Source organism: Euprymna scolopes, chromosome 28 (genome assembly GCF_053919585.1).
Source record: "Euprymna scolopes isolate OS-2025 chromosome 28, ASM5391958v1, whole genome shotgun sequence".
Classification (NCBI taxonomy): Eukaryota; Metazoa; Mollusca; class Cephalopoda; order Sepiida; family Sepiolidae; genus Euprymna; species Euprymna scolopes.
In genome coordinates, this window is record NC_136509.1 from 51276827 (window position 1) to 51303478 (window position 26652).

Genomic DNA, 26652 nt, shown 5'->3' on the forward strand with positions numbered 1-26652 from the left:
ATGTCCCACAAAGACAAAGTCTATTAGACACAAATCGGGTTGGTGAAATCTGAAGAGAAAACAGATTCGGGTTTGGTGGCATTCTTGGTGAAACTGTTTTTGGTCTGAATAGACAGAGTCCGCGCTGAGGACAGGCAGCAGTGATGTTTACTTGTAAAACTGCATCCTGGACTGGTTCGATTTTCAGGGGAAGAACCTTATATACACATGTTCTAGAACATTCCAGTGTGTCTGTTGTATATATATATTACGGAATTCATTATTAAGATGAGTATTATTTATTAATGGCGCAGTGGACAGAGACATTGAATCTCTACGGTTCCAAGTGAGAATTGTCTGAAAATAGCGGTTTCAATCCTACCCAAAGCTGGCCAGAGGCTTACTTGGCTAAAAACATGGTGAGACAACGATAACTATGGATGGCAGTAATTGCTGAGAATACAGTTAGGAGATTCAGAGTTCCTATCCCGTCGCGGTTACCACCTGACGAAAGTCAGAGGAATAGTTGGCCGAAACGTCATGAAACAACAACTAAGATAAGGATAATAGTCCACAAATAAATTAGTGTGTTGTATTACTGTGTTTGGAACGTAACATCGTTCCTTTATCGCATGTGTGCGGATGGGCAAATTATGACATTGTGTTTTTGCATGTTCTTCATACACATGCATATTGAAAACAGTGATTGCTATGCAACTGTCTTTGCTGAAGATTGCTTCCTGCCGTCTGTAGTAGTTGCTACAATCTTTTTCCCCATTTTATTAACTCTTTCTACTAATTTTTTTTTTTTTTTTTGCATTTATAACTAATTTCCATGTAATGCTATTTTACTTCATGCCAGCACTAGTAAATTCATAGCTTCGCTATAATATTCATTTGCTAATATCTTTCCTCTGATGAAAAGAAAGACTCCATAGATTAAAGAAATTTTAATTTTTCTTATTTGAGTATCCTATCGAACAATAAATTCACATAAAATATAATTTACAGTCTTAAACCATGTTCTAATATATGTAACACATTGAAAAATAACTGCACCTTCTTTCAACTTTCGGATTTGGTAATCATGCCCATATTCATTTATTTTCTTTTAAAGTTGATAAACTTTTCTTCTGATCAGTTAAGGGCAGAATAAATTCAAAATTGACAATTTTATTAATGATTTTGTGCTACAAAACAGGTGCTGTCAAAAATTGTGTATGTTAATGTACTTTAAAAAATAAATGGTAAGATGATCAACATCCTGAAATTTGGAATATAGAATTTTGTCATTTATTTGTATATGCTGTGTAGTTACACTGAGCTTCATAAATTAAAAGGTATAAATAAAAGGTGAAATATAACTGAATAAACATATATATATATATGACAAGTTGAATTTTACCCTTTGTTTCCGTCAATGAAAGAATAAAAATGAGATTTTTTTTTTACTTCCCATGAAAAAAAAAAAAAAATTTTTTTCTGTGAATTGATGCCTCTATGCTAAGCGATCTGGCCACAACTGACCAATCAATTGGCAGAGCAAATGAATTTCATCCGTTCACTAGGAACTATTTTTGCCCCTTGGAAAAGTACTGATGTCTCAAAGGGAACTCAACCAGCAAGCAAGACAGACAGCTAGCTAGCTAGCTAGCGCTCTCTCACTCACTCACTCACTGTCCAGTGGTCATAACAGCTTAACTCTCCCCAAAGAAGCTGATGACTCACTGGTTACTTCAGCATACTAATCCTCACCAAAGGAACAGCTTACTTTTTGCTGGCCGATCTACTTCCTATATTTAATAAACCCTTTTTTTCATTGTTTTGTCTTAAAAGTGTTGCTCTTTCTTTTATGTTCATCAATAATTAATTAGGAGTAAAACATCTATATACTTCCTAAACGTTTAAGGTCAGTTTTTAATATGGGGAAATATGGATCCTCAAAAAGGGACTTTCTAGATTAGAAAAAAAATATTTGCCTCGGTCTATAAAGATTTCTCAACTTATCAAGAACAGAAAAGATAAAAAGTAGTATCAAAACAATACTTTGCTCAAAAGCAAACATGAAAATAGCTGGGATTTTTTTTTTTTTTAAACTTTAGAAGATTGGGTCACTGTACTATATAAATTTAATGTAAAATGATCACCCACGTCCTGACCAAAAAGTATTATTGACCACATAGTGTAAGACAGAACAAATAACCATTTTTGGTATTTCTAAAATGTCCACCATGTTAAAATTAACTTTTCTTTTGTCCAAAACTACTAACATATTTTTGTTGTTTTGTTTTTATTGTATTTTACTCTGGACAATGTTAATATTGGGATTAATGATGTACATATAGTTTTCTGAAAGGTTATGTTTTGTTTTTCTTGAAAAAAAAATGGCAGAAGGTGAAACAAAAACTGAATATTAGTATTTGTAAAACGCACAATTGAATAATCTCATTTGTTCGAATGGGTATGAAGATGGCAATGTACATACAAATGAAAATGCAGGTATTTTATTAATATTATTTGCGAGATCCATAGAAATACCAATTATATCCTTCATCCGTTGTACATTGCTGTTATACTAAAAATATTTCCATTCCACGGAAGTTCGGCATAAACGCCAACCCCACAATATAATTGTACTATTTTTGTTCACACTGAAACATGCTTATCTAAATGCATTAGTTCATGCACTTTCAGAATATATCTGGTTATCGGAGTTTATTTTCAAATCCCTTGATTGTGACATATTTCCATTCTATGAACAACCAGTGCAAACAAGGGTCAAAGACTCATACGATATTATCGTATCATTTTTGGACAGTACAGATATCATATTTTGAATTATTTATTTGCAGAATCGTTCAGTTGAGGCAGGACACATACTCATTTGACTACTTTTTGTAGTTTTTCCACTAAAAAAAGAAAAAAAAAAAACTTTCTATCACATGTGATCTTGACCTGCAGCTGATGCTTAAAGAAAGCAATCAGATTAACACAGTATGTCACATAATTGAGGTACACATCCCAGGTGTTTGTAACATTATTTGGAATATTTGTCCAGAATATTGATACCAGTCAATACACCATAAACTCTTGACTACAAATAAATAGATAATTACTCAACACAACCAAATACTACCAATTTGTTGCTTGGAAATCCCTCAGCAATCTCAAGATTCACCTTAAAATAAGATTCCTCTGTCAATGTTAAACTCACGAAAGGCAGTCTCTCAGCTTTTCAATAGCACATAAAGTCAGAATGTTAAATACATTGCCTCTTGGTTCCAGATAAGCTAGGACAGAAGGCATTGAGGAACTTTTAGACGGTTCATAAGCAGGGAAAATACAACCAATCCATAAAGGATAAAAGAAAAGGCTTTGAAGCCAAGTGATAATTGATACTTCAACCATTAATTGTACCTTCGACCAATTCCTTTTGAGCTAGTAGTCTGAACTATACTGGGGATTTTAATCGAGTCATCTATCCAACAGAAAGGAGCTGGAAGGGTCACCACTTCAAACACTCAACTGCAGGTTCGGTTGACTTTGGGTCCTGTGACTTTCATAATATACAAGAACCTCTTTCACCGTCTCGATGTCTCAGAAGTACAAAACCAAGACAGTAATGTCATCAGTGAATGCCGAAACCTTGGCTCGCGCCTCACTAATTTCGTGTTGAACTGAACCTGGCTTCCCACTCTTTAGCCTGTGCAATAGTGGTTCTAACACAAGGATATAGAGCAGAGGTGACAGCGGATGGCCATGACACACTGACCAGAAGATTGTGAATGCTTACAGTTTACCTACAGCATTGTGTCATTGAACAATGTAGAACAGAAATCTATTTGTGAAAGTCTGGTTTAATAGTGTTAGGATTAATGATAAAACAAAAATTAAGCGCATTAAAATGCTAAAATGACCAGAAAAATGGAGAGGGAGATCATTTTATATTAAATTTTAAAATGAAACTGATCAGTTTTTTTTCTATTCCAGCTAAACAGTGCACATAGGAAATAACTGAATGGATCAAATTAGGTACAAAAGGCATCTGTCCCAACATGGAAATTCCAAAGCAAGGGTTCACTTCATCCTCTATATCTGCATTGTTCTTGGGCCATAAGTATTCCACCATTTCAACTGCCATAAGTCAGCTGAAAAGAGGCATCAATTTATTACATCTAAAAATCACTATAAGAGTGTAATAGCTGCAGCTAAAAGTAGATTGACCAGAAATTGCATCACATCACAAAAACTACAAACGTGCAATTTCTGTAAAATAATAACATGATGAATAATGGGCAATAAAAACTTCATCTATGGAATCATTTCCAACGCAATGAATACGGCTAAGCTACATAGCAGTTTGCCCAAAACTACATGATAGAGATGAGGTGTTTTGTAGAGTCTAACTTCCTACTGCAGACAAAAACTACACTAGATCTGATCATGACGCCTTTTCATGTTCTGGCTATCATAAAAAGCTTGGACACCTCCAAAGCATGGATCCAATCTCTGCTATAATCCAAGTGACTGCCAGTAAGGGTTAAGATTAGGTTAAAAAAACTATGCTTTGAAAAATAATTTATTGGGCAGGAAGAATATGATTGCAATTAATAGGAATGAAAAATAATCTATGAAAAAGTTTAAAATATTTCATACATACGAGTGCTCTGACTTAACATCGATAAGAGGTTACAAAGCAAAATTGGAGAATAATAATTAAAACAAAATTGAGTCAAGAAAGTTCAATAACATAAATTCTTTAGGTACAAATTCTGTTTAGGTAAACAAAAAACTTTCAATACTATTGTGCCGTAACATCATTAATTCTTAGTTTCACCAGAAACTTCCAAAACTAGCAAATGTTTTGGAAGTTTCTGTGAACATGAGAAATTTTTGCAAGTTTCTTTTTGCTATAATGTTAACAAAGAAACTGATTTTATCTTGTATTTAAGTGCATTCTTTAATGTTTTTTTTTTGGGGGGGGGGGTGCACAAAAGAGTGGTGGATTTTTTTTTCTTATAAAGCTTTTTTTCTAGGAGGGGATAGTGTGAAAACTACAAGATGGAGGCATTAACGAACTCTGCTCATTCCCAGTTTCAGTTTCATGGGATTCATTTGGACATCCTGTTCTCATCTTTCATCAAAAATGGCCAGACAAGATGGAGGTGCAGGATACCACATTCCATTTTTTTGCCAAAACCAACTTACCCAACAACTCTTTATACTCTAGTGTTCCCTTTGAATACAGGGAATTTATAATTTAGTGGAAATGTTTTTTTCTATATAAGATGGTAACTTCTTATTCAATTTCAGTCAGATATGTACAAAAAGTTAACACTATCAAGTGCCTTTCTTCATCCTGACATTCTTCTGGATTAATCAAGTTTAAAAAAAAAATAAATCAATAGAGTATTATGTATTAATAGAAAAATAAACACATAGGATATGAGCATGATCAATACAAAAAAAAAAGTAGAATGGATAAGGTGTAATAAAAATAAAGTCCTTTAACAAATTATAAAAATAATTTATTTAAAAAAGTAATTATAAAAATAAATGTTTTGCATCATATTTCATATTTTAATTTAAATTATTTTTGGTGCTGGTGCATTTGACAAAGTGTGCTATTTTTTTAGAAAGAATTTTCAAGTTAAATTTAATTTTTATGGTATCTTGATTATTAACTTGTTAGGTGAAAGTACAGAATACTTAAAAAAAGCCCCCCCCCCCCTAATAATATGAAAAATGGTTTTCTAACATTTTTAAAAATTGTTTTCTTTACTCACCTTCACCCCAAAACAAGGCATATCGCGCCACTTGGATGTAAGGGGCTACTATTTGGGACCATGCTTAAGAAAGATTAAGATGTTAGTTTATGTTGCATTCGAACTTCTATATTCTAATATCAGTACAGTTTGGGAAGCAGGCAACAGAAAGGGAATTTCAAAGTCTGGCTGTTCTAGGGAAGAAGCTATTTGAGTAGAAAATTTTCTGACATTTAGAGAGCTCAACAGTGAAGGGGTGTGATTTTGTTGTTAAGTGGGTTTGTCGGAGATATGTACATCAAGGGGGCACAAGTGCACGGAGTTCATCAGAGCACATTCCATTAAAATACTTGTAAACTAGGCAAAGGGATGCAACATTGCAGTGATGGGACAGGGGTTGGAATCTAGTTGACAAAGTGGGACCTATTAGATTGGAAACTTTTTTTGGACCCTATCCAAAAGGGAGAAACTAGTGAAAGATGCACCAGCCCAGATGTGGAGCGAATGGTGGCCTTATAGAGGTACAGAATACTCTCAGGTGTGAGCAGTTTTCTAGCACAATAGAGAGAGCCCACCTTACTTGCAGCAACCTTCGCAATGTCTTCAATGTATTTATTCTAGTTCATATTTCCTGTGAATGTTAAGCCGAAGAGTTTGAAGGAAAAATTCTCAGGTAGGGTGCTATTAGTCATGGATATCGGTGGTTGGAGAAGTTTCTTGTAATTGTTAAAGGAGAGCAGCTTAGTTTTACTAGCATTAAATGTCACCATCCAACTATGGTCTGGAGGTCATTGTCTTAGATTTGTGTACATCCGTTCTTCCCTCATGCATGTTATAGAGTGTTGTATCATCAACAAATATACACATCTCAGACTCAATATTATTGGAGAGGTCATTCATGAATATCAGGAATAATAGTGGTTCAAGGATTGACCCAAGGCACTCCCGCATTAACGTTATGCTGTTTGGATGAACATAGATCAATGACAACCTGGATGACCCTATTTTCTAAGAAGGATCTAATTATTAGTATTCGTCCAGTTATACCATATGATTTGATTTTCATTAGCAGCCCTTCATGCCAAACTGTCAAAGGTCTTGAATATATCGATGTCTACATCCCTGGCTTCACCCACCTTATTCAGTGCATGGTATATGCGTTCAGAGATGACTTAAAATATCTGCAGTAAAACGACATTTCCTAAATCTGTACTGTTTGTCAGAAGATTAGCTTTTGCAAGGTGGTGGACTAGTGCTTAATTGATTAGCGTCTTGAAGATTTAGTTAATAACTTTGATTCAAACCAACATTTCATCTAGGAAATAAACTGATAATACTAGCATATTTATTTAAAAAGTGTTTTGCATTTTTCCTCAAATTTCATGTGTAATACTAAATTGGTTTTAACTCCAAAACGTTCAACATGTCATAATCCAAAAAATTTTATCACCTATATACAATATTTCACTGGATCTTTTTGAAAAATCTTAATCTACACCTTAATTTGGAACGGTTTTAACTTTTTACTCTAATCGAACCAAAGTTTTGGGTTTGTTTGTCAAAAGTCGGTTCAATTCATTTGAGGTTTTAGATCTTACCAATACATTTAGAACCATTCCTCAATTACGCCCGCAGTAGAAACTTTTCTTGGATTTGAAAATGTCTGATCAGTTGCAGGGAACTTTGGTCACTGGCTGTTTTATCGAATGAGCTTCCTGTCTTTTCATCAATGACCTGCTAACATTACTGGACAGTGCAACATCTTATTTTAATTGCAACAACTGTTCCCAAGCTCATGTCGATGACACATAAATTTCGGTGTCACACCCAGACCCTTACATAGCTTCGGTATATCTGCAGTCACTGCTTGCTTTTGCATCTGAGTAGGCAAGGGACTAGGGTGTGCTGTTTAATCCAGCAAAAACAGTTGCGCTATTGTCTTCTAGATGCCTCTCTTCTGTCCCTATCCATGGTTTCAAGACACATTTGTGCTATTCTCGAAATTTCATCTGAGAGTAATAATATCTAGCAAGGTTAGACAATCACTTGTCTTATGAATTCAATAGAGTGAAAAGTGTTGCATATTCTGAGCTACCAAATTCCTCATGAATGGCATTTGCTGATGAGGCTTTACAAGGCAATGATTTGTTCCCACTTGGAATACAGGCCTTTAGTGTTCACCGGAGTTAGCAGGGGGTTCTCCGATTCTCTTGAGAGTCTACAGCATCATGCCATCAGATATATACTGCATATTTCCTGACGCAACTCTGTTCTCTCTGGAGTATATGATCTGCTTGGATATGATCTGCCATCTACTTGCTGGAATGTGACAGTTGCATCTATTGCCTACCGATTATTTTGATGGTTCTTGCTCCCACCACAATGCTTAAATATCGTCCTGTGCTGCAGCTGAACAGACAAAACCTGTGACTATATACATTCATTTTAGACCCACTACCTAATCACACTGGTGTTTGCTCAGAGATGTACCAGCGATCTCCTTTTGCATAGTGTTCTGCAGTCCTGAACATATTGCCTCAGAACTGTGTGAATGAAAATGTATCACTGTCACATTTTCGAAGTGCTGTATTGTATATCATGATGTTCCTAAGTTTTATGAATTCCCTAATTAACTAGGTAGCCTCTGTCTATTGCTAACGGTTTTTATGACCACGGCTTAAAATAGAAAATTTCAAATTCTGTAGAAGCACCGAAAAATTAAATACATAATCAGATTCAAGTGTACTACAGGGATCGTTGAAACAGTTCACTTATTATTCATCCAAACATAAAACTGCTGTCTTAAATAGTATTTCTTATGAAATAAAATTATAATTGAAAATCTTGAAAACCGAATTTTTTTTTTTTTTTTTTTTTTGCACCAAAATTTTGTTTTGTTTGTTTTTTGTTTTTTTTTTTAGACAAATTAAACTATAAAATTGTTTATAAAAACGGTACTCATGCACTTATTGATCCGTGCTGAAATAACGTTATTTAAAAAGCCATTCTTAACATGGGAGGGGAGGGTGTTTTATACCTATTCTGTACTTTAACCTTACAATTGAATAAAAAAAAGTTTAATTAAACTTGGAAATACGATTTAAAAAATAGCGCGGATCAGTAAGTGCATTGCATTAGCACCTAAAAAACTTATGGGAATTTAATGAAAACAAAATCAAACTGAATCGGTACCGCTGGGTGCAACGTTATCTTCATTTTTTGTACTGCCACCCGACTTAGGGTTAGTAAGTTATTGAAAGATACGGTTTTGTTTTGAAAATAAAAAAAATGCACTTCAGTTATCAAAATACTAACCGTAAGTTCGGACGAATATACTAGTTACAGGTGGATTCGTTAACCTCATCAATCTCCATTTTAGAAAAAGTAATATTGAAAATCTTGGACATTTGACTAAAACTACACATGTTTGCAGCGTCATTAATTAGGGTTGTCGTTCTTTAGGGTCTGCCAAACGATTGTGAAAAATGGACCGCATGTTTCCGCGACGTCAGATTTGTGTTAACTATACGAATTATGGAAAAGCAGAAGCGACTTAATGATTCTTTAAAACCTTTGTTTATCTTCAAACTGCAATTAATAATTAATCTTTGTTATAATTTTGTTAGGTTTTAAGATTTACAGTTTAACGATTAATAATATTATAAACATTTGTATATTAAATATACAATACGGTTTTACTGAATGCTCATTTGGTTACCTACGGGGTTCCATATTTTGTTCGGTAGAAAGAGACACACAAAATATGAGGGGGTGCCTACAAAATGCTTAATATTTTTGCAATAATATTTTCAAATTGGTTTTAATCTGGCGATAAAATAGCTGACAAGTCATGTTTATATTAAAACTTAATATTTAAAAAAAATTTAAACACAATTAAAAATCTATGTTGTAACGGAACATTTTGAAATAATGGAATTTTAAGTTTTTAATCTTTTAAAAATTAATGTTTACGAAGTTTCTTTTTCTTGGCAATTGAACTGATTATAATTCGAAAAACGCTATTAAAAAAAATTAAGTTTATATCAATTTTTTAATTGCAACATAAAGGTAAATTTTTGTTCAATATGTGCATTTAAATTTAAAAAAATATTTTTTACTCATTTGAACTTATGTTTTATAATAAATAGAAATTTCGATAGATTTAAATATATTTTGTTTTTACGTTTGGAATATCTACTACATGAGAACGTTATTTTATTTTTAAAGCGCCTATGTAAACACGATTTTCGTCTTGCAATTTCATTTTCGATCGATGAAAAAATTTTTTTAATTATTACTGGTTTATTTTGCCCTCCTTTTAAATGGTACAAAAGTTATACTGATAATATTAAATTTATAATAAAGTTACATCGTGTTACATATAGGGTGGGGTAATTCTGGTGAATTTTGGCAGTCCCTATGATGTTCTTGGTCGTGAATAGACTTATTGTTTTCTAGTGTTATTTTATTTGGTACTTATGCAGAATACGGACTATGTTTTTTTATTTTTATTTCTTTTAGATAGGATATCTTGTTTATTTGTAAGGTGAAAGTACAGAATTTGCAAAAAGGTCCTCCACTATCCGTGCCAAAAATGGGTTTCTAAATAGCGTTATTTTCAGTACGGTCCGCATTCTGCAAAAATACCTTTTATTTTTCTAGCCACGCGAACAGTTTGGTTTTTTCTAACAAGAACTGAACTGTTCTGTGCAAAATATTTTCGGTTTAGTTCAATTATATCATAGGGATCGTTGGAATATCTCATTCGTTCCGTTTGTTAGAGAAAAAACGGTACTCATACCATGCACTTATTGATCCGTGCTGAAATAACGCTATTTAAAAAGCCATTCTTAACATGGGGAGAGGAGGGTGTTTTGTACCTATTCTGTACTTTAACCTTACAATTGAATAATAATAAAAAAAACGGTGCTAATGCACTTACTGATCCGCGCTATTTTTTAAATCGTATTTCCAAGTTTAATTAGTTTTGTTTTTTTATTCAATTGTAAGGTTTAAAGTACAGAATAGGTACAAAACACCCTCCCCATGTTAAGAATGGCTTTTTAAATAAGGTTATTATTTCAGCACGGATCAATAAGTGCATGATGAGTACCAAAAAACATGTCAAAACTTGAATTAAACTTGGAAATACGATTTTAAAACTAGCGCGGATCAGTAAGTGCATTAGCACCGAAAAAATTATTGCTTTTCCATTCATGAAATGTGACATTTTTTTCAGCGTGCTCATATGTAATCACCTAAAATAGGTAGAATCACATTGTAGGTGAAGGAGGGGTAGCTGAGGGAGTTAATCTATAATAATATCAAAATAAACTGTCCGCCACATAACTAAAAATTAAAATAAATAACACTAGAAAATGATAATTACAAAAAAAAAAAAAAAAGTCGACAAGTTACAAAAGCGTATATACCAGTAAAAAATAAATGGTATATTTTTTAGATTAAGTCCACCTCCACCTCTCCCTCTCCACAATTTTCTTTTAAATGACGACTTTTATAGAAATAAGTAGTTATCGCGATATAAAAAGTTGTTTTATGCATCGTATTCTTTGCCGGCCATCTTTGTTACGCACGTAGATTTGTTTATGGAGCGCGCACGCGCGTAAAAAAGATGGCTGCCAAAGAATACAATGCATAATACAACTTTTTATATCTCGCTAACTACCTATTTCTGCAAAATTTCAATGCGATTTCCGTAATCAGCATAGTCGAAACCCAATGTAAGTCGTCATTTAAAAGAAAATTGTGGAGGTGGACCTAAAAATTTACCAAATAAATAAATAAACTGCAATGTAAATAAATAATAAACGGTGGAATGCGTTTTCGTGCGGTCGCCTTTCAGATTTTTGTAATCAGCCACCGGGGTTGATCTATACAAATACGGAATTTAATTTCATTGCATCGACACAGTTAAATTGACAAAAAAACAAAAAGAAAAAAAAAAAGACTTTCTAATATACCTTGGCTTTTTGGCTAAGAGCAAAGTATAGTATCTGGTATCTTTCGATATTTACACTTCATCTTTTCTCTCCTCGAGAGAAATCCTTCGAGAATGAGACAATTTTTATTTTTTTCTCAATCCAATGCCCTTTTCCTATTAAAAGCAGAGGTGCTTATGCAAAAACAAACCGTGCTTTTTTTTTTTTTTTTTTTTTTTTTTTAGATATTTAGGGTTTTCAAATTAAATTCAATTTTTACAGTATTTTTGTTTAAATTTTAGATGAAAGTATAACATAGTTACAAAACGCCTTCTCTATGTTAAACATGGCTTTCTAAACTCCAGCACTGTCCGTATTCTGTATAAGTACTAAAACGGACCTTGTGTCTAAATTTGCCCCCCGATGGGAGGGGGGGGGGGCTAAGTAAACAGGATGTTTAACACTTCAGTGAATGATAAATGGAAATGGATGAGATATTCCAAGTTTTTATAGTACGCTTGAACCAAACCAAAAATATTTTGCGCAGATTACGTAATTTTTTTTTTTCTTGTTTTGGGTGCTTATTAAGAATAACACTTTACAGAAAAATCTGTATGTACGTACTAGTAGTCACAGAAGGAAGGGTGTTCGTTAATATATAGTCAGGTCGATTTTTTAAATATGTAGCAAAAAAAAAAAAAAAAACTACTTGTCTAGGTGTAATTTTTGTAGGAATTTTTGATATCCCTAACACGAAACTGCGAATAAAATATAAAAAAAAAACTCGGGGTTTGTATTACTGTACACAGATTCGAAAAAGTTGTCAAAAACAAATATATAACATATTATCAAAGGCAAGATGCTACTTTTATACCAAACTGAATACATTTTTCGTGTTTTTATTCAATGTAACATTTATTCAGCTCGAAAAACAGTGTTTACCGATGTATTGAAAAATTCAAGATGGCGTCTCACACCCTCTTTAACACCGTAAGTTTGGAAAATGGTGTTATAAATAAAAAACTATACAAAATACTATTAAAAGCCCGCCCAATATATGTCAACCTATGTCACGGTAACATATATTGGGCGAGTTTTTAACAGTATTTTATCCGGTTTTTTATTTATAACACCTTTTCTCAAACTTACCGTGTTAAAGAGAGAATCAGACGCCATCTTGAATGTTCCAATACATCGGTAAACACTGTATGGTTTTCGAGCTGAATAAACATGTTACAATGAATAAAAGCGCGAAAAATATATCCAGTTTGGTAGAAAAGTAACTTATCTTGCCTTTGATAACATTTATTTGTTATATATTTGTTTTTTGACAACTTTTTCGAATCTATGTGTACAGTAATACAAACCCAATTATTTATAGTGAAAAGTAATTTTTACGGCAAATTGAGGGAAATAGCATTTTCCCTAGATGTGAACACCTTGAAGGTTACGAATACAGGGTACATACTTATCTCCCTGAAATGGCTGACGTTTTGTTTTAGTCGATAGCGATAAACTTTTTTTATTTACACCATAGCAATTATTCTACTTCATGAATTTTCGTAATTTTTTGATATATTACTATTTTCCACATGACAAGTAAATACTGCTGTTTTTGCTTAAAACCACATATTTAAAAAAAATCTGTCGACTATCTTAACAAGCACTGAATGAAAATGTTATGTTCCAAAAATTACATAAATAGATCAAGTACATTTGTTTTGTTTTTTTTGGGGGAGGGGGGCAAAACGAGAATAATCACCCACTTATAATTTTCACTGGTATTCTGCAGTTGGTATTTTTATGACCTAACCCAGTGTAGTAATAAACACCAACTTCTCCATGTTAAGAACGGCTTTCGGAATAAATACTCCCAACCTCGAAAACTATACTACATACTAAAACATACTATACAAATTATAGGGGGTGATTCTCGTTCAGGTCTTTTTTTTTTTTTGTTTGTTTTTTTTTTTTTTTTTTTTTTTAACTAAAAGAATCAATGTGGAGGGCAGACAGGGAACGAAGGTCGATATGTTTTAGATTCCAGGGCGATAACTCAATTCAACTACCGAGATTTTGTTAGTACTCAAAACAATTTTAAAAATTTAATCTCTAAAAATCGTAAAATTCGATTTTCTTAAAAGAAAAAAAAAAAAAAAAACGCTTCATCAATCTCCGTGATTTTTGGAATATGACATCTTCGTTTTGTGACGAGTACGTACATCATGAAGATTTTTCTGCGTTTTTTTTTTTTTTTTGTGTAATTTTAAATAAGCACCACCTTTTTGTTTACAATTTGTTCTTGTATTTTATGGAATGTCATTTTGATTAAAAACTTATTTTTATGCATAAGCTAAATTTCGTTGTTGTTATTCAATATACTCACAATATTCGTCTTGAGTTCGTCGATTTCTTTCAGCCTAGTTTCACATTCGGTATTTTCGGTCATCTTATTCCGAAGCTGTTCCGAGAGAGAGACCACCTCGCTTTCCTTCCGGGCAATTTCGTTCTTCTCGCGGTCTATAGAGCCTTCACATTTTTTTAGTTCATCTACGACGCTTGCCCCTCGCCTCTCGGCTGTCATACGTTTCGACATGGACTGCCGTAATTGGTCCTGGATATTCCCAATTTGGAAGACCAGCTCCCGGTTCCGATAAGAAAGGCTCCAGTAGTTAAACCCAAGGATACACAGGGCGACACATAGTCCAATCAAGAGAAACGGGGGAGATCTTCCTTGCGGTCTCATTGCTCCACGTACATTACCCGCCATATTAAGCATTCTCAAGCGTCAAAGGAAAGAAAAACACCTCCGTTGCTGGTTGGCTAATATCACGCTTCTACGGAAGGCCAACAGTGCTACAAAAAAACACATTGGAAATAATTTTTAATTAGTTGTTTTGTGGGTTTTTTTCTTTAATAAGTAAAATAAAATAAATAACACATTATTTAATAATTATAGGACATGTTCTGTCGAAAATAATATAATAAAATATTGCATTAACTTTTTTTTGGTGCTAGTGCAGACTGCAGAGTAGAATGATCGATCCGCGCTATTTTTTTAATCGTATTTCCAAGTTTAATTAAAGTTTTATGATATGCTTTTTTATTCAATTGTAAGGTTGAAGTATCGAATAGGTACAAAACACCCCCCTCCCCATGTTAAGAATGACTTTTTAAATAATAACGTTATTATTTACGTCCGGATCACTCCCTGGACCCTGCCTGCACTAGTACCCCTTTTTTTTTTAACATAATAAAATGTATTACCTTTTAAACAGTGAGGATAGTCGTATACCAAGTGACCACAAAAAAATGTTCACTTATTATAATAATAATTGAAATCAACTTCCCCTGGAATTATATCCCTTAGTACGACGCACGAGTCACACACACACACACACACACACACACACACACAACAAAAACACCGACAACTTTCATATTTGTGTGTGTGTTGTCAAAGGAACCAGTATCCAACAGAATGTATACATTTCTTTTTTTTAATTCTTATCATTTTATTTTTGCTGGGATGGAGCACCCTGCCAGAAGCCATGCCTTCACTCGCTATTTCAGGCACTCTAATTGAAAGGTCTTTTTAAGATTCTAACCATTTCTTTAAATGCAATTGTTTGTATTTCTTTTGCACTTGGTTCACTGGGTAAATTCTCTATGTAGTTTTTGAAATTCTTTTTCATGTCAAGTTACTCCTATAATTACTGAAATGATGGAGATTTTCTTGGGATTTCAGTTTATTTTTGCATCATACGTAAGACGTTGGTATCTCTCAGCTCTGTTTAAACCAGCATCATTAGGGACACTAAGTTCAACTAAGGTTGTTACTTTCTACCTCTCTTCCATATCATAATGTCAGGTTTAACAGCTCCGTTTTCTAAACACATAGTTGTAGGATGTATAGTCGTAGTGGGTAGTGTATGACTCATTTCCAAATGTTCTTTCTGGTTCACAGGATTTGCTGTTATACTCGGTATTCAACTTTTGACAGATCATCCAGTGGAGATATTTACACGCTCTGATATGTCGCATTGTATCATAGTAGTCTCGCAGCAGAAGCTTACAACTGGATGTCACATGGTCACAATTACTATTCTGTGTGGTAAAACCTGCATTTATTATCGCTGAGACCACTCGTCTTCTTAAAAGTATTGGTCATCAAGCCTGCATCTTTGGCAGCCATTATCATCTTCTCCTGATTATAGCAAAGCGATCCACTTTTCAATCCATCAGTCTATACAGATTTCCTTATTTATATATTCCTGGGATAGTTCATGCAAAAAATACTTGCCATGCTGTTTGTAAGCTGTGTTTAACAAATTTTTAGTACATAGTATACACATTCTCTGCCAATATTTCTTCCAGTTTTTTGCAATGAAGGTCTTGGTGTATTTTTGGCAATTCTTTCAGGACATTTCTCTGTCGAACTTGTTTTGTGTTTCTGTCTCATTTGTAAGACAGTCTTCTTCAAAATGTTTGGCCAGTTTTGTAATGGAGATTGTTCAATTAGCTCTTGTTTCATGGTGTTTATGTGCCATCATAAGGTTTGGGTTCTGGGATCTCATCAGATATTACCCAGTGTTCACAATAGTGGTTTGATGTTGATGGCCAATTTCTGAGAGACCCATACCTCTTGCTCCTCTCAGAAGATATGGCTTTATTAGACACTGGTTTATGTATATTACTCTGTACAGTGTCACCATTTTTCTCGTTTTAATATGTAGTCTGTTCTATTGTGGTCAGTCAATAATGCCAAAGCTGTAAATTATCACTGGCATTACAAGTTGGTTAATGTCAGCTATTTTGTTTTTGTTTGTGAGCTGTGTTTTACAAATTTTTCTTACATAGCATAATTCCTTGCTAATATTTTTTCTCATTTTGGCGTGTACCTTATTGCAGTCATTATAACACATAGGAGCCTGTCTTATACATCTCACTTAAAACACCACATCAATCAAATTTCAAAGAGTCACAGCCATAGATAAAAATAGCATAGTTGAACGAAATGATAACTTTGATTTTAGATAAAAATCCAAATTTCAATTTCATACTCCACTGTCTTTAACCCATTGTTTACTTCATAAAAAAAACTTTCTGTCTGTCCTGTGTTCACAGTCATTACTTTTCACTCTCTCCAACTACGCCTTTTTCTGGATGTTGTCTTGAACTTCTTTTTTTTTCCCCTTTCTCTCTTTTTCATCATCAACAATAACAGTCAGCCTTTTCATCCATATATGCAATGCTTTCCTCTATACACTCACTACTTAATCAACCTCTGATCATCTTTCATGCACAGAGCAATGTCTAGCTTCTACTAACCTTGCTTCCCTCCCACCCTAACATATTGCTTCATTTTACCCACTTGCCTCATGGTCTTGCATCTCTCCCAGCACCACTTCCAACTTTTTGTATATTTAACCCGACTCTGTTCGCTAAATACTATATTTGAAAAAGTTCCATAATTGAAACAAAATATTGAATCAAAAGAAGCACGGTACTATGTTAATTTACCTTGGTCTATTTAGTTTGTTCTTTATATAGTACTTTATTTCCATCTTTACTTCTCTCCACACTCCACACGCACACACACACACACACACACACACACACACACACACACACATACATACACACATACATACATATATATGATGTGTTCAGTGGAAGAACGACATAAGCGCCAAAAGTTGAAATTTTAAGATTTTTGTCACAAAACGCATAAAATATCAAGGAGAATCTAATCACAAAAATCATTGCTGAATTCAAAGTATTCATGCGAAAATAAGTGTTTTAATATTTGATATACGTCTGTTGAAATGTGGATACTTAAGACCATAGATTTTCTTTAAATTCTCTATCTAAGTATATTCTATTTGTTTTTATTTTTCCAGATTTGCAAATCAATGAGCACTAACATCATTGTTATTCATTAAAGTCGAACATCTAAAAAAATTTAATTTTGTAAGCCCCTTCAAATATTACTGGAAGAAAGAGAACAAAAAGGTTGACCAGTGGGAATGAAAAACAGAAAAATGGAGGCGAAATAGTGGAGATGAATATGTCAGTAGTTCTTAAAAATGCATTGTAAGAAAGTGCAGGCTTGGAGAAACATGTTCTTGCAAGAAAAAATGTTTTGTAAAAATAGGTGGCCCAGAAAAGGTTGCATTAATATTTAAATCATTATGAAAAATAGGACATTACAATGATCAAAATCACTATGCTCCAAACCTTTAGGTCCTGGATATGACCTTAAACTATATCCAGTGGTGAGGCCCCAGCTTGGGCTTTAATTACCATTGCTCTCAGGTGCACTCTGAGCTGGAGTGGTAGTACCTGTTAGGGTTCCAACTATGAGTTAAATAGAAATTGACTTGAAAACAACAAATATATTCTATTAAAAGATTTTTATTCAAAATCACTGGATTCGGTATTAAATAACTTGAAAAGGGTTGATATGCCGTAAAACAAAAACAACCAACCAACCAAACCTTTAACCTCTTTTTTTGTGAAAAGTATTAAGTGGCGCTTGCATCGTTCTTCCACATCTGGTTGACAAGAAAGTTCTTGCGGTTATAACTTTTAAACAACAACAGCTGTTCGGCCTAGCTTGAATTGAAATAAGAAAATTGTGCAAATTTGCATTTTTTCCATCTTGTATTCGACGTTCTGAAAAGAAGACATAATCGTTTTAGGACGATTGTAAACGATTAAACAATTAGATAGAGCGAAAAAAGCTTTTTAAAAGTTAAGGTATTATAATGAAAACTTATATGAAAATACATCATTTGAAATCAAAATTTTAAATTCTGCAAGAACCTAATATATACATAAATATATTGTATTGCTGTAGTTTTGTAGATATTATTCTAATGAAATTCTGTTCATACGACTCTGATTTGACACATTACATTGATAAATAAATATTTAATGAAAAATTATTGAATCTTACAATGTTGTAATTTATCTGTTTACCTTGTGTCGTATCTAACAGTGTTTTCTACCAAATTGCATTCGCACCATCTTCAAAATTCAATGTTACCAATGTCAGCATTATGTGTCTGTAAATTCTCAGATTACCCAAAACCTTATGCAAGATAATAACATGGGAAATATGTTGTGATATTCTCATTTCTAACCTTTCAGTAGTTTTGCCAACATAATCAGAGCTACACTGACAATAAAATTTATAAATGGTAGAATGGGGGGGGGGCAAAACATCCTTTAGAAAAGAAGAGAAAAATGTTTGAGTCGTGTAAGAATACCATAGTAGATGGAAAACAATATTGAGTAGAAGAAGAGAACTTTTCCACAATAACATGCCAATTAGAACCTAACTATCGAAATCTATAATATAAATCTCACCTGTCTGTTTAAATGTATGTATGTATGTATGTCTGCCTAAAACTTTCAACAATGGCGACGTATTTTCACGAGATGGGTATCGTTTTGAAGTTCGACCTTTCAGACGACAAATATGAAAAAAAATGGCTAAAAACATTAATATCTTCATCCTCAACTGAGCAGTTTTCTACAAGGAGGGTCAGTTTTTTTGTTTTTTTTGCGTTGCCATTTTTGCAAGTCATCATATCAGTTGGAATGACTTTACTAATTTCAATGTTCCGAACTTCTGGTTGCATCATGGAGTAGGGGTTTTCTTTCACTTTCTTTTCCACCTTCACATCACAGGTTCAAGCCTGCCCTCCTACTACTACTTTTTTTTTTTTTTGCTCAACACACACCTCCAAACAACCAGGCAATGTCAGGCACCCTGGCTAGTTTTAAATAAATGGGATGAGACAGGCCAATAAAATTTTCACTATTACTCTCCATTCAATAGTTTGTTTTAAAATATTGATGATGTATCCATTATCAAGGAAAATATCAGTGTTCCTGCAAAGTTCCTCAAGTTTATTGCTAGAACAGATCATGAAAGCTCAATGTTTTACTCGACACCAAAACCAACAGAGCTTAGGCTATTTTTTAAAATGATTTTTTCCCCATTGACTGTAGTATGTTGCTGATCTGATGCAATTCTAGGGGGGTCCATCTTCCTAGGCTTTGCCTTCTTTTGAGAACGAATTAGTTTATTGCTAATTGTCTGCAGTGCCCTGATGTGAAATGCCGATGGGACTGCCCATGCATTTTTTTGCAGGCTAAAGCACTTTGCCTCTAGGGTACTGGCTCTTCAATCCCATTTATTAACCTTCGTATCACATCTGTGGGAGAGAGATAATTAACTCAATTTTTAGGGGTACTGATAAGTTTGATTTTAGGGCATAAGAAAACAAATCTAAATAAAGTCTTGTGAAAGTTGGGTTTCTTTACACAGAGGTTCCAAACGTTCAGCTGATCTTAGATACTAAACTGCTGAGGAATGGGAGAGAACTGTTATATTCAACCTTCATAGTAAATTGCAATGATAGATTCAAAAATGTTTTAAAAAGTTTCCTGACTAATTATGAGAAGAAAAACAATCAAAAGTATCATCAGCATAACATGTGTAAAAAATTGGCATGATAGTTTTAGAAAAAAATTAATTTTCCAAAATTTCAACAAAACCGTTCATTAACATAGGACAAATTGAGAGAAACTGATTTAGTAGTCAGCTCCATCAATTCAACAAAAATTTATTTGGGAAAACATGGTGATTAAATATGGTTATGATATAAATAGTTTGCATATATACCAATGATTTCATTCAATAGAGCATTGGCAAAAAGTAGGTACGGGCAAAAATGGACAAATAAAGTTAGGGTGATCTAGTTTTGAAAGCCGATTTATCATAATTTTTTTGTAAGTCTCCGACTACTTTTTGATTGTGTTTGAAAGATTAAAGACTAAACTTAATTTCCAAAAGGAAAAAAATATTTGTACACATGAAAAAAAAGAGTTATGAAAAATGTTTTCACGGCGAGCTAACCAATTCAGCTAAATTTTGAAGTTAAATAAATTCATGTAATAATCCTTTAAAAGATAAATATTAGTTTTCTGGGTCTATTTCAAAGATAATTAGTAAAGTAAAGTCCGAAGATATTGAATTGCATTAAAAAAAAAAAACACCTTGTTTGAACAAAAAATAAATTAATTAGCCAAAAAACACGAGTGATTCTGCCGTTTGCAAAATGCAACAAACGAAAGTTTTCTAAACACAGAATATAGGGAAGCCCAAAATTTCAGCCAGTCAAAAGACTGTGAAAATGACGTCATGTAATTACAAGGGAGGAAGGGGGCTGCTAGTTTTCTCCCTCCCCCCAGACGTGCATCCATACATTCCTATTCTGAACGTTTGTATCATTTTTACCATTTTTTAATTTAATAATTATTTTTCTATGTTCCTGTTTTTAAATTAAATTTATTTTTAATTATTGTTCAATATTATACAAAAATTATGTTATGCCGAAAGTTTCACATTCAGTTAAGCCAGGAAAATATTAAAATTTTACATATAAAAATTATGCAAAACCTGTAATTTTAAAAAAAAGTAGAAATATTTTTTGCTATTATAATTTTTTTTGTGTGAAAATATTAAATAAACAATGCTTAATTCAATGATAATATCGTTTGAGATAATAGTTTGAGAAATTCATTTTTCGTAGAGTTATATCAAATTCATTAATACAGACTTTAAAGGCTTTTATCATAATGTTCCTGTAAAAATTAAATAATTTTTTTTTAATTGTTATATTTTACGATGCTTTATTTTCATAAAAAAGCAAAAATAAATTCATTCATTTTTTTTTACTACTGAAAACTATAACTTTAATAAAGGTATTTTTTGTTTAAACAAAGTAATACATTTCCATTAAGATTTAAATAAAAATAATGGGTTCAATATATTCTGTGATCATTATTTGATAAATACTGAAAATTTCATTAAAATTGGTTGATTTTCTGATTTTTGGTGAATTTTTAAGTACAGGGAGGGATTCAAATGTTTATTTATTTTGAGCATCGGCATTCATTTTACACAGATCTAGTAAAAAGATTATTAATGGCAAAAACTTAGTATTTTTAGAAAGAAGTCATTTGTGTATGCAAGCCACAAACTGGAAGAAATTCAAGATACAATGGCCCTGTAGCATTACCAACTCTTCTTAACACATTTACATGCAAAACACCAGAGGGCGTTTTCAAACTCGAATTATCCCCTCCTTTGGAAATGCTAGGTGATGCTACTATTAGTCATATAAAAAGGCAAATTCACCCCTTTTTCATCCATTCTGGCCTCAACAGACAATACACCATCTACCCTTTTTCTCACCCAGTCTGGCCTCAATGAATACACATTACTGGACTGTACTTTTCTTCCTTTGGTTGCTTTGATTAACACCTCGCCAACATGGGAATACTCTCACAAACACACTAGTATATAAGACTTCCGTCTAGTTACACACATCATGTGTAGGTTCTCTTTGTACATATGATCAATGACACAACTTTCATAGCGACCTCAGTGAGGTTCATGACAAATAAATGTTTATTTGCATGTTTCATTATTTCTACATTGCTACTTTGATTTCATTTGTATGCTTGTATTTGATCACCTATATATCAGAGAACCAGTGCTTCCAAGCATCGGCCAAATCTTCACAGTCTGAATAAAAATTAAGTGATATCGATCAGCCATTTTGCCAGTTTATGTTGTGCAAAACATAACCTTACTAGATTGTAAAGAAATGTTGGGTTTATGCACTTTTCTAGATCTTTAATAATGTCAGATTCTCTTGTAAATCTCTTCTGACATAAAATTTGCTCTTATTATTTTGTAGAAGTCTTTTCTGGATCTTCATTTTAAAAATATGTTTTCTCCTCTCAGAATACTGGCCTACAGAGTTAAAAGTGACTTTGTGCCTGACTTCAGATCTCCTGACCAGCAGTAATTATCACTTCCTACACTGATGATTGCATAAACATAAACCTTAATGTCAGCAGATATAAAAATAATTGTTAATATTTATTTTTTTTAATATTATAGTTATGAAGCCCATTTAATAAATTAAAGTTGAGCTCTTTTTAAGGAATTAAGAAAATACAGTCAATTTTAGTGCAAATGCAACATTCCGACTTCCGGTTGTTGAATACTCTTTGACTGTTTACTATGTTTGGCCACTGAATAAGCATTCAATTTCCCTTAATTCTTGTGTTATTTGTCGCTGGCCTTGAGGTAAAATATTAGCCTATACAGTCATGAATGGTTTTGTGACTGAGTTCGAATCTTCTGACAAGCAGTAATTATCACTTTCTACACTGATGATTGCATAAGCATGAAGATTAGTGTTTTTAGGTATGAAATAATTATTAATATTTTTTTAAATATATATATATATATATATATATATATTTGTTATGCAAGAATCTTTTTATTTTCATTTTTTGTTAATTTTGCTTTACAAATATAGTGTTTTTATTTGTTTTATTTTTCTTTATAAGATATGCCATGTTGACACCTGTTTTATACCTCAGCACACCTAAAATTATTGAACATATTAGCTTTCTGCATGCTCCCTTGATGACTCAATATTTCTAATAAAACTGGATTTTTAATCCTTGAACGTCTCAACCTGTGTGACAGAAATCAGCACATTTTCTTTTTTTCTGCATATATTGTCCCTCAACTCAACCAATCAGATTTCACCAAAGCATTTTACTAGTAGCACACTAATACACTATAAAATGAGTGTCCATTTTCACTGAGTTCATTCAGGTCCTTTGCTTCATGCCATATCTACCATCATCGTTGACTGCGCCTTGCTCCATGGACCTTTGTTAGACATTATGGCATTCTTTCTCTAGCTCTGGCTCATATATAACCTATATTTATGCTCCAGCCTGTTTTTCCAGCTCATTCCATGCTGCTCAAGTTCCTATTTCAGCCTGCTCCTCTAGTTCCTGCTTCTTTCTGCAGTGTCAACTCCAACTTCTTCCCAATGGTTCTTGCTCAGACTTTTCTAGCAGTTTCAGCTCTTACCAGCTCCTGTCATCGAATACTGCTTCGGGTAGTGCCTGCTCCTGCTTCTTCCAGTGGCAGTTGCTCCAGCTCCCGTTCCTTGTTGCAGCAGCTCTATTCCTGTTGATCCAACCCTTGGATATGTCCATATGGATAGTCCTATCTGAGACATCTCATTACACTTCAGAAACGTCTCTATTAATTTCTGTATGACATCATCCCATATTGTGCAGGTTCCAGAGATGTGCTTTCTGCTGTCTAGGTTCAGTTTTCACATTCCTGTTGATCCATTCTTTTCTTGCTGTCCAGCTTCCTAATTCCTGTTGATCCCCTCTCTGCTGTTGTCTAGGTACATAATTCCTGTCTTTCCAGCCTTCCTGCTTTCAAATACATCATTAATCTTCTCCTCCAGTTCTTCTCCATTATTTAATCTTGTATTTATTGTTCAATAAATACAACCTCTATTTTATAATTGTTTATCAGCAATTGTCCTCACTTCTTTGTCATTTGCCATATTTTTAGCCAATATGTACTTTCTTAGTTGCGAGACCAATCACCCCGATGACTAGAGTAGCAGCGCTTCCCAAGTATTGCACAGATGCTAAGTGTTCCAGCTGAAACGCCACAGGTGATTGACCTCCTGCAACAGATGTTTAACATTAAATTTAGTTATTACAACATTGTTTGTTTATTAAATGATTAATTGAATCAAATTGTCACAAAAGTATAACTTGTGGCGACTTAATCACATAGTGATTCCTATGAATGCTGAAAAACAAATGCCTATAATATTATACTCTTTCATTCAATTGGAATTCTCTTTCCTCCTCGCTCCTCAAAGCTAGGAAGTTTTCACAGAAACGTGTGAATTCAAAATATTTTACAATAATAAAAATCGTTCCAAAGCCCAAAAAGTAACACATTTATGTGAAAATAATAAGCTAATTCTATAAGACCTTATCAACAAAATTAGTTTTACCAGACTTCACCAGCCGAACCTGTACAGAAGAACCTATTTGTCATGCCTTTGAGCTAAGAGGGCAAAAAGGATTTAATGACTTGTGTACAAAGTTTCTGCATCTCGTGCACACATTCCTATACACTAGCAAAAGTCAAGTGAACAGAAAAGAATTATTACCCATTCACAACACAAACCAACGCACACGCATACACAATGTCACATTGTCAAATACACACATGCATATATTACTTATAGTGTGAATATGCTTGTGTAAGCACAAGCATATTCACACTATGAACATATTGACTTACACATTTCTAAGCACTGTAATCAACTCAACTTTCTTTAATAAACACTTTTGTATAAATGACTGAAAATAACTTATATTCTTATCTCTTGTATAAAAATGTTTTCTTATAAAATTTCATTTTTCTCTAATTTTCATTTGCAAAACTGTTTACGTTTTAAGTAATACCTCCTACCTTCTGTTCTCTTAATGTTTCATTAATTTTCTTTTTTATATACATGCCTGTATATCTTTCATTTTCTTCCTTCACTTAAACACAACTTTTATACCTAATTTCCATTAAATGTCGATGTGGTTCTTGGCAACACTCAAAATGCTATTGTCATCCAAATAGCCCTATCAAGGTCAGGGGCTATGCCACAAAATCATTTTGTTAAGGCAATTTGTTTTAATCTTTATTTATAAAATTATTGGATGTAAATAGTTTCCAAACATTTTCGATTTTTTAATACACAAGGGTTTGTTCAGAATTTTAACATAAAAAATGACTTTAAAAATTAAATAAATCCTTTCCAAATACAAAAGGAGTTAATAAGTAATTAATTCTTTCTATTAACACACGATTAAAATGATTGGCTTATTTACAAAGAAACAGAGTTTGATTTAAATTAGTAATTTTGTTAAATGGGATTTTTAAAATTTCGTTTTATTTTATGCTATTGCCTTTTTTATTTCAATAAATATTTGATAAGCAATAAATTTTTAAAAATGAGTAAGTTCAGTAGAGGCAAGAAACACACACACACACACACACACACACACACACACACACACACACACACACACAAGAAGCTGTCATACAATTTTATTGATATGCATTTATTAATATACATTTTTATACACAATTCCTCATAAAAAGTGAAACTGACATTACCTTAAGCACTATTTGCTTCAGTCATATTCATTTCTATCGAAAATAAACAGGTTGACAAGCATTAATATCTTGATATAAAACATTTTTCTCATTGAATTTTAACTAAAATTGAAAAATAAAACAAAAACTGCTTAAAATGAAACAAAATGGTTTCCAATTTCCTATTTGTTAACATTTCAGAACATCTAAATAGACTTAGAAAAGAAATGAAAAATGTTACCTTGTTCGTTCGATTTTTTCTATTGCCATTAACCAGGAAGACCAACTATATATTTTTTCTTTTTTGTTTGTATATACCTCACTACACCTACAGTGTCTCCCACCTTTGTGTGCAGTCAACCTTATACAGATTGTGTATATCAAATGTACCATAAACTAAATCCAAATCACAAGTCAAATAAACCATAACTAATATACAAAAATGTGTCCTACTTATTTTTTATTTCTAAGTAGGTGTTATTTAGTTTGAATCACACAGTGGCGTTTATATCTTTTTTTCACTTGTGTTTAATAGAAGGCAAGCTCTCTAAGTAGATTGAATAGTATAAGAAAGCGTTGTTGGCTAAGCAGTCTATTTAACAAAAATTATTCAAGACTATAACATAAGTCAGTGGTGAAACTGCATACCTCCACCTTACAATGTGAGATTCAGCAAAAGTCTTTTTGGTATGTTTCTCCATATTGTATGAAGTATTCCCAAAGTTATGTGGCCCTGTCGGTGGGGCATTAGAATACGCGACTGCCCCCCTGCAGAGGGTAAAAGTCCCTCAATGGGGGTCCTGGATATGACCTTAAACTATATCCAGTGGTGATGCCCCAGCTTGTGGGCTTTGAGGAGTGTGGAGCCACCCTTTAATTACCATTGCTC

The 26652-nt window shown here is 33.1% G+C and overlaps 1 protein-coding gene across 11 annotated transcripts in view; it reads right to left on the reverse strand.

The window, feature by feature from the left end:
• LOC145249611 (uncharacterized) overlaps positions 1-26143 on the reverse strand; it is a 205653-nt gene extending 179510 nt beyond the window's left edge. For 3 of the 11 annotated variants that reach the window (XM_080111335.1, XM_080111329.1, XM_080111333.1), the window contains exons 1-2: positions 26005-26143; positions 14070-14539 (exon numbers count right to left, since the gene is read on the reverse strand). In XM_080111335.1, coding sequence (XP_079967461.1) covers positions 14070-14462 — 393 coding nt within the window. In that variant the 5' untranslated portion in view covers positions 14463-14539; positions 26005-26143. Of the gene's footprint in view, positions 1-14069; positions 14540-14950; positions 15102-25784 lie in introns of those variants that run through there. The other 8 variants (XM_080111337.1, XM_080111328.1, XM_080111332.1 and 5 more) reach the window with 6 other exon arrangements.
• Between the last annotated feature and the right edge of the window lie 509 nt (positions 26144-26652).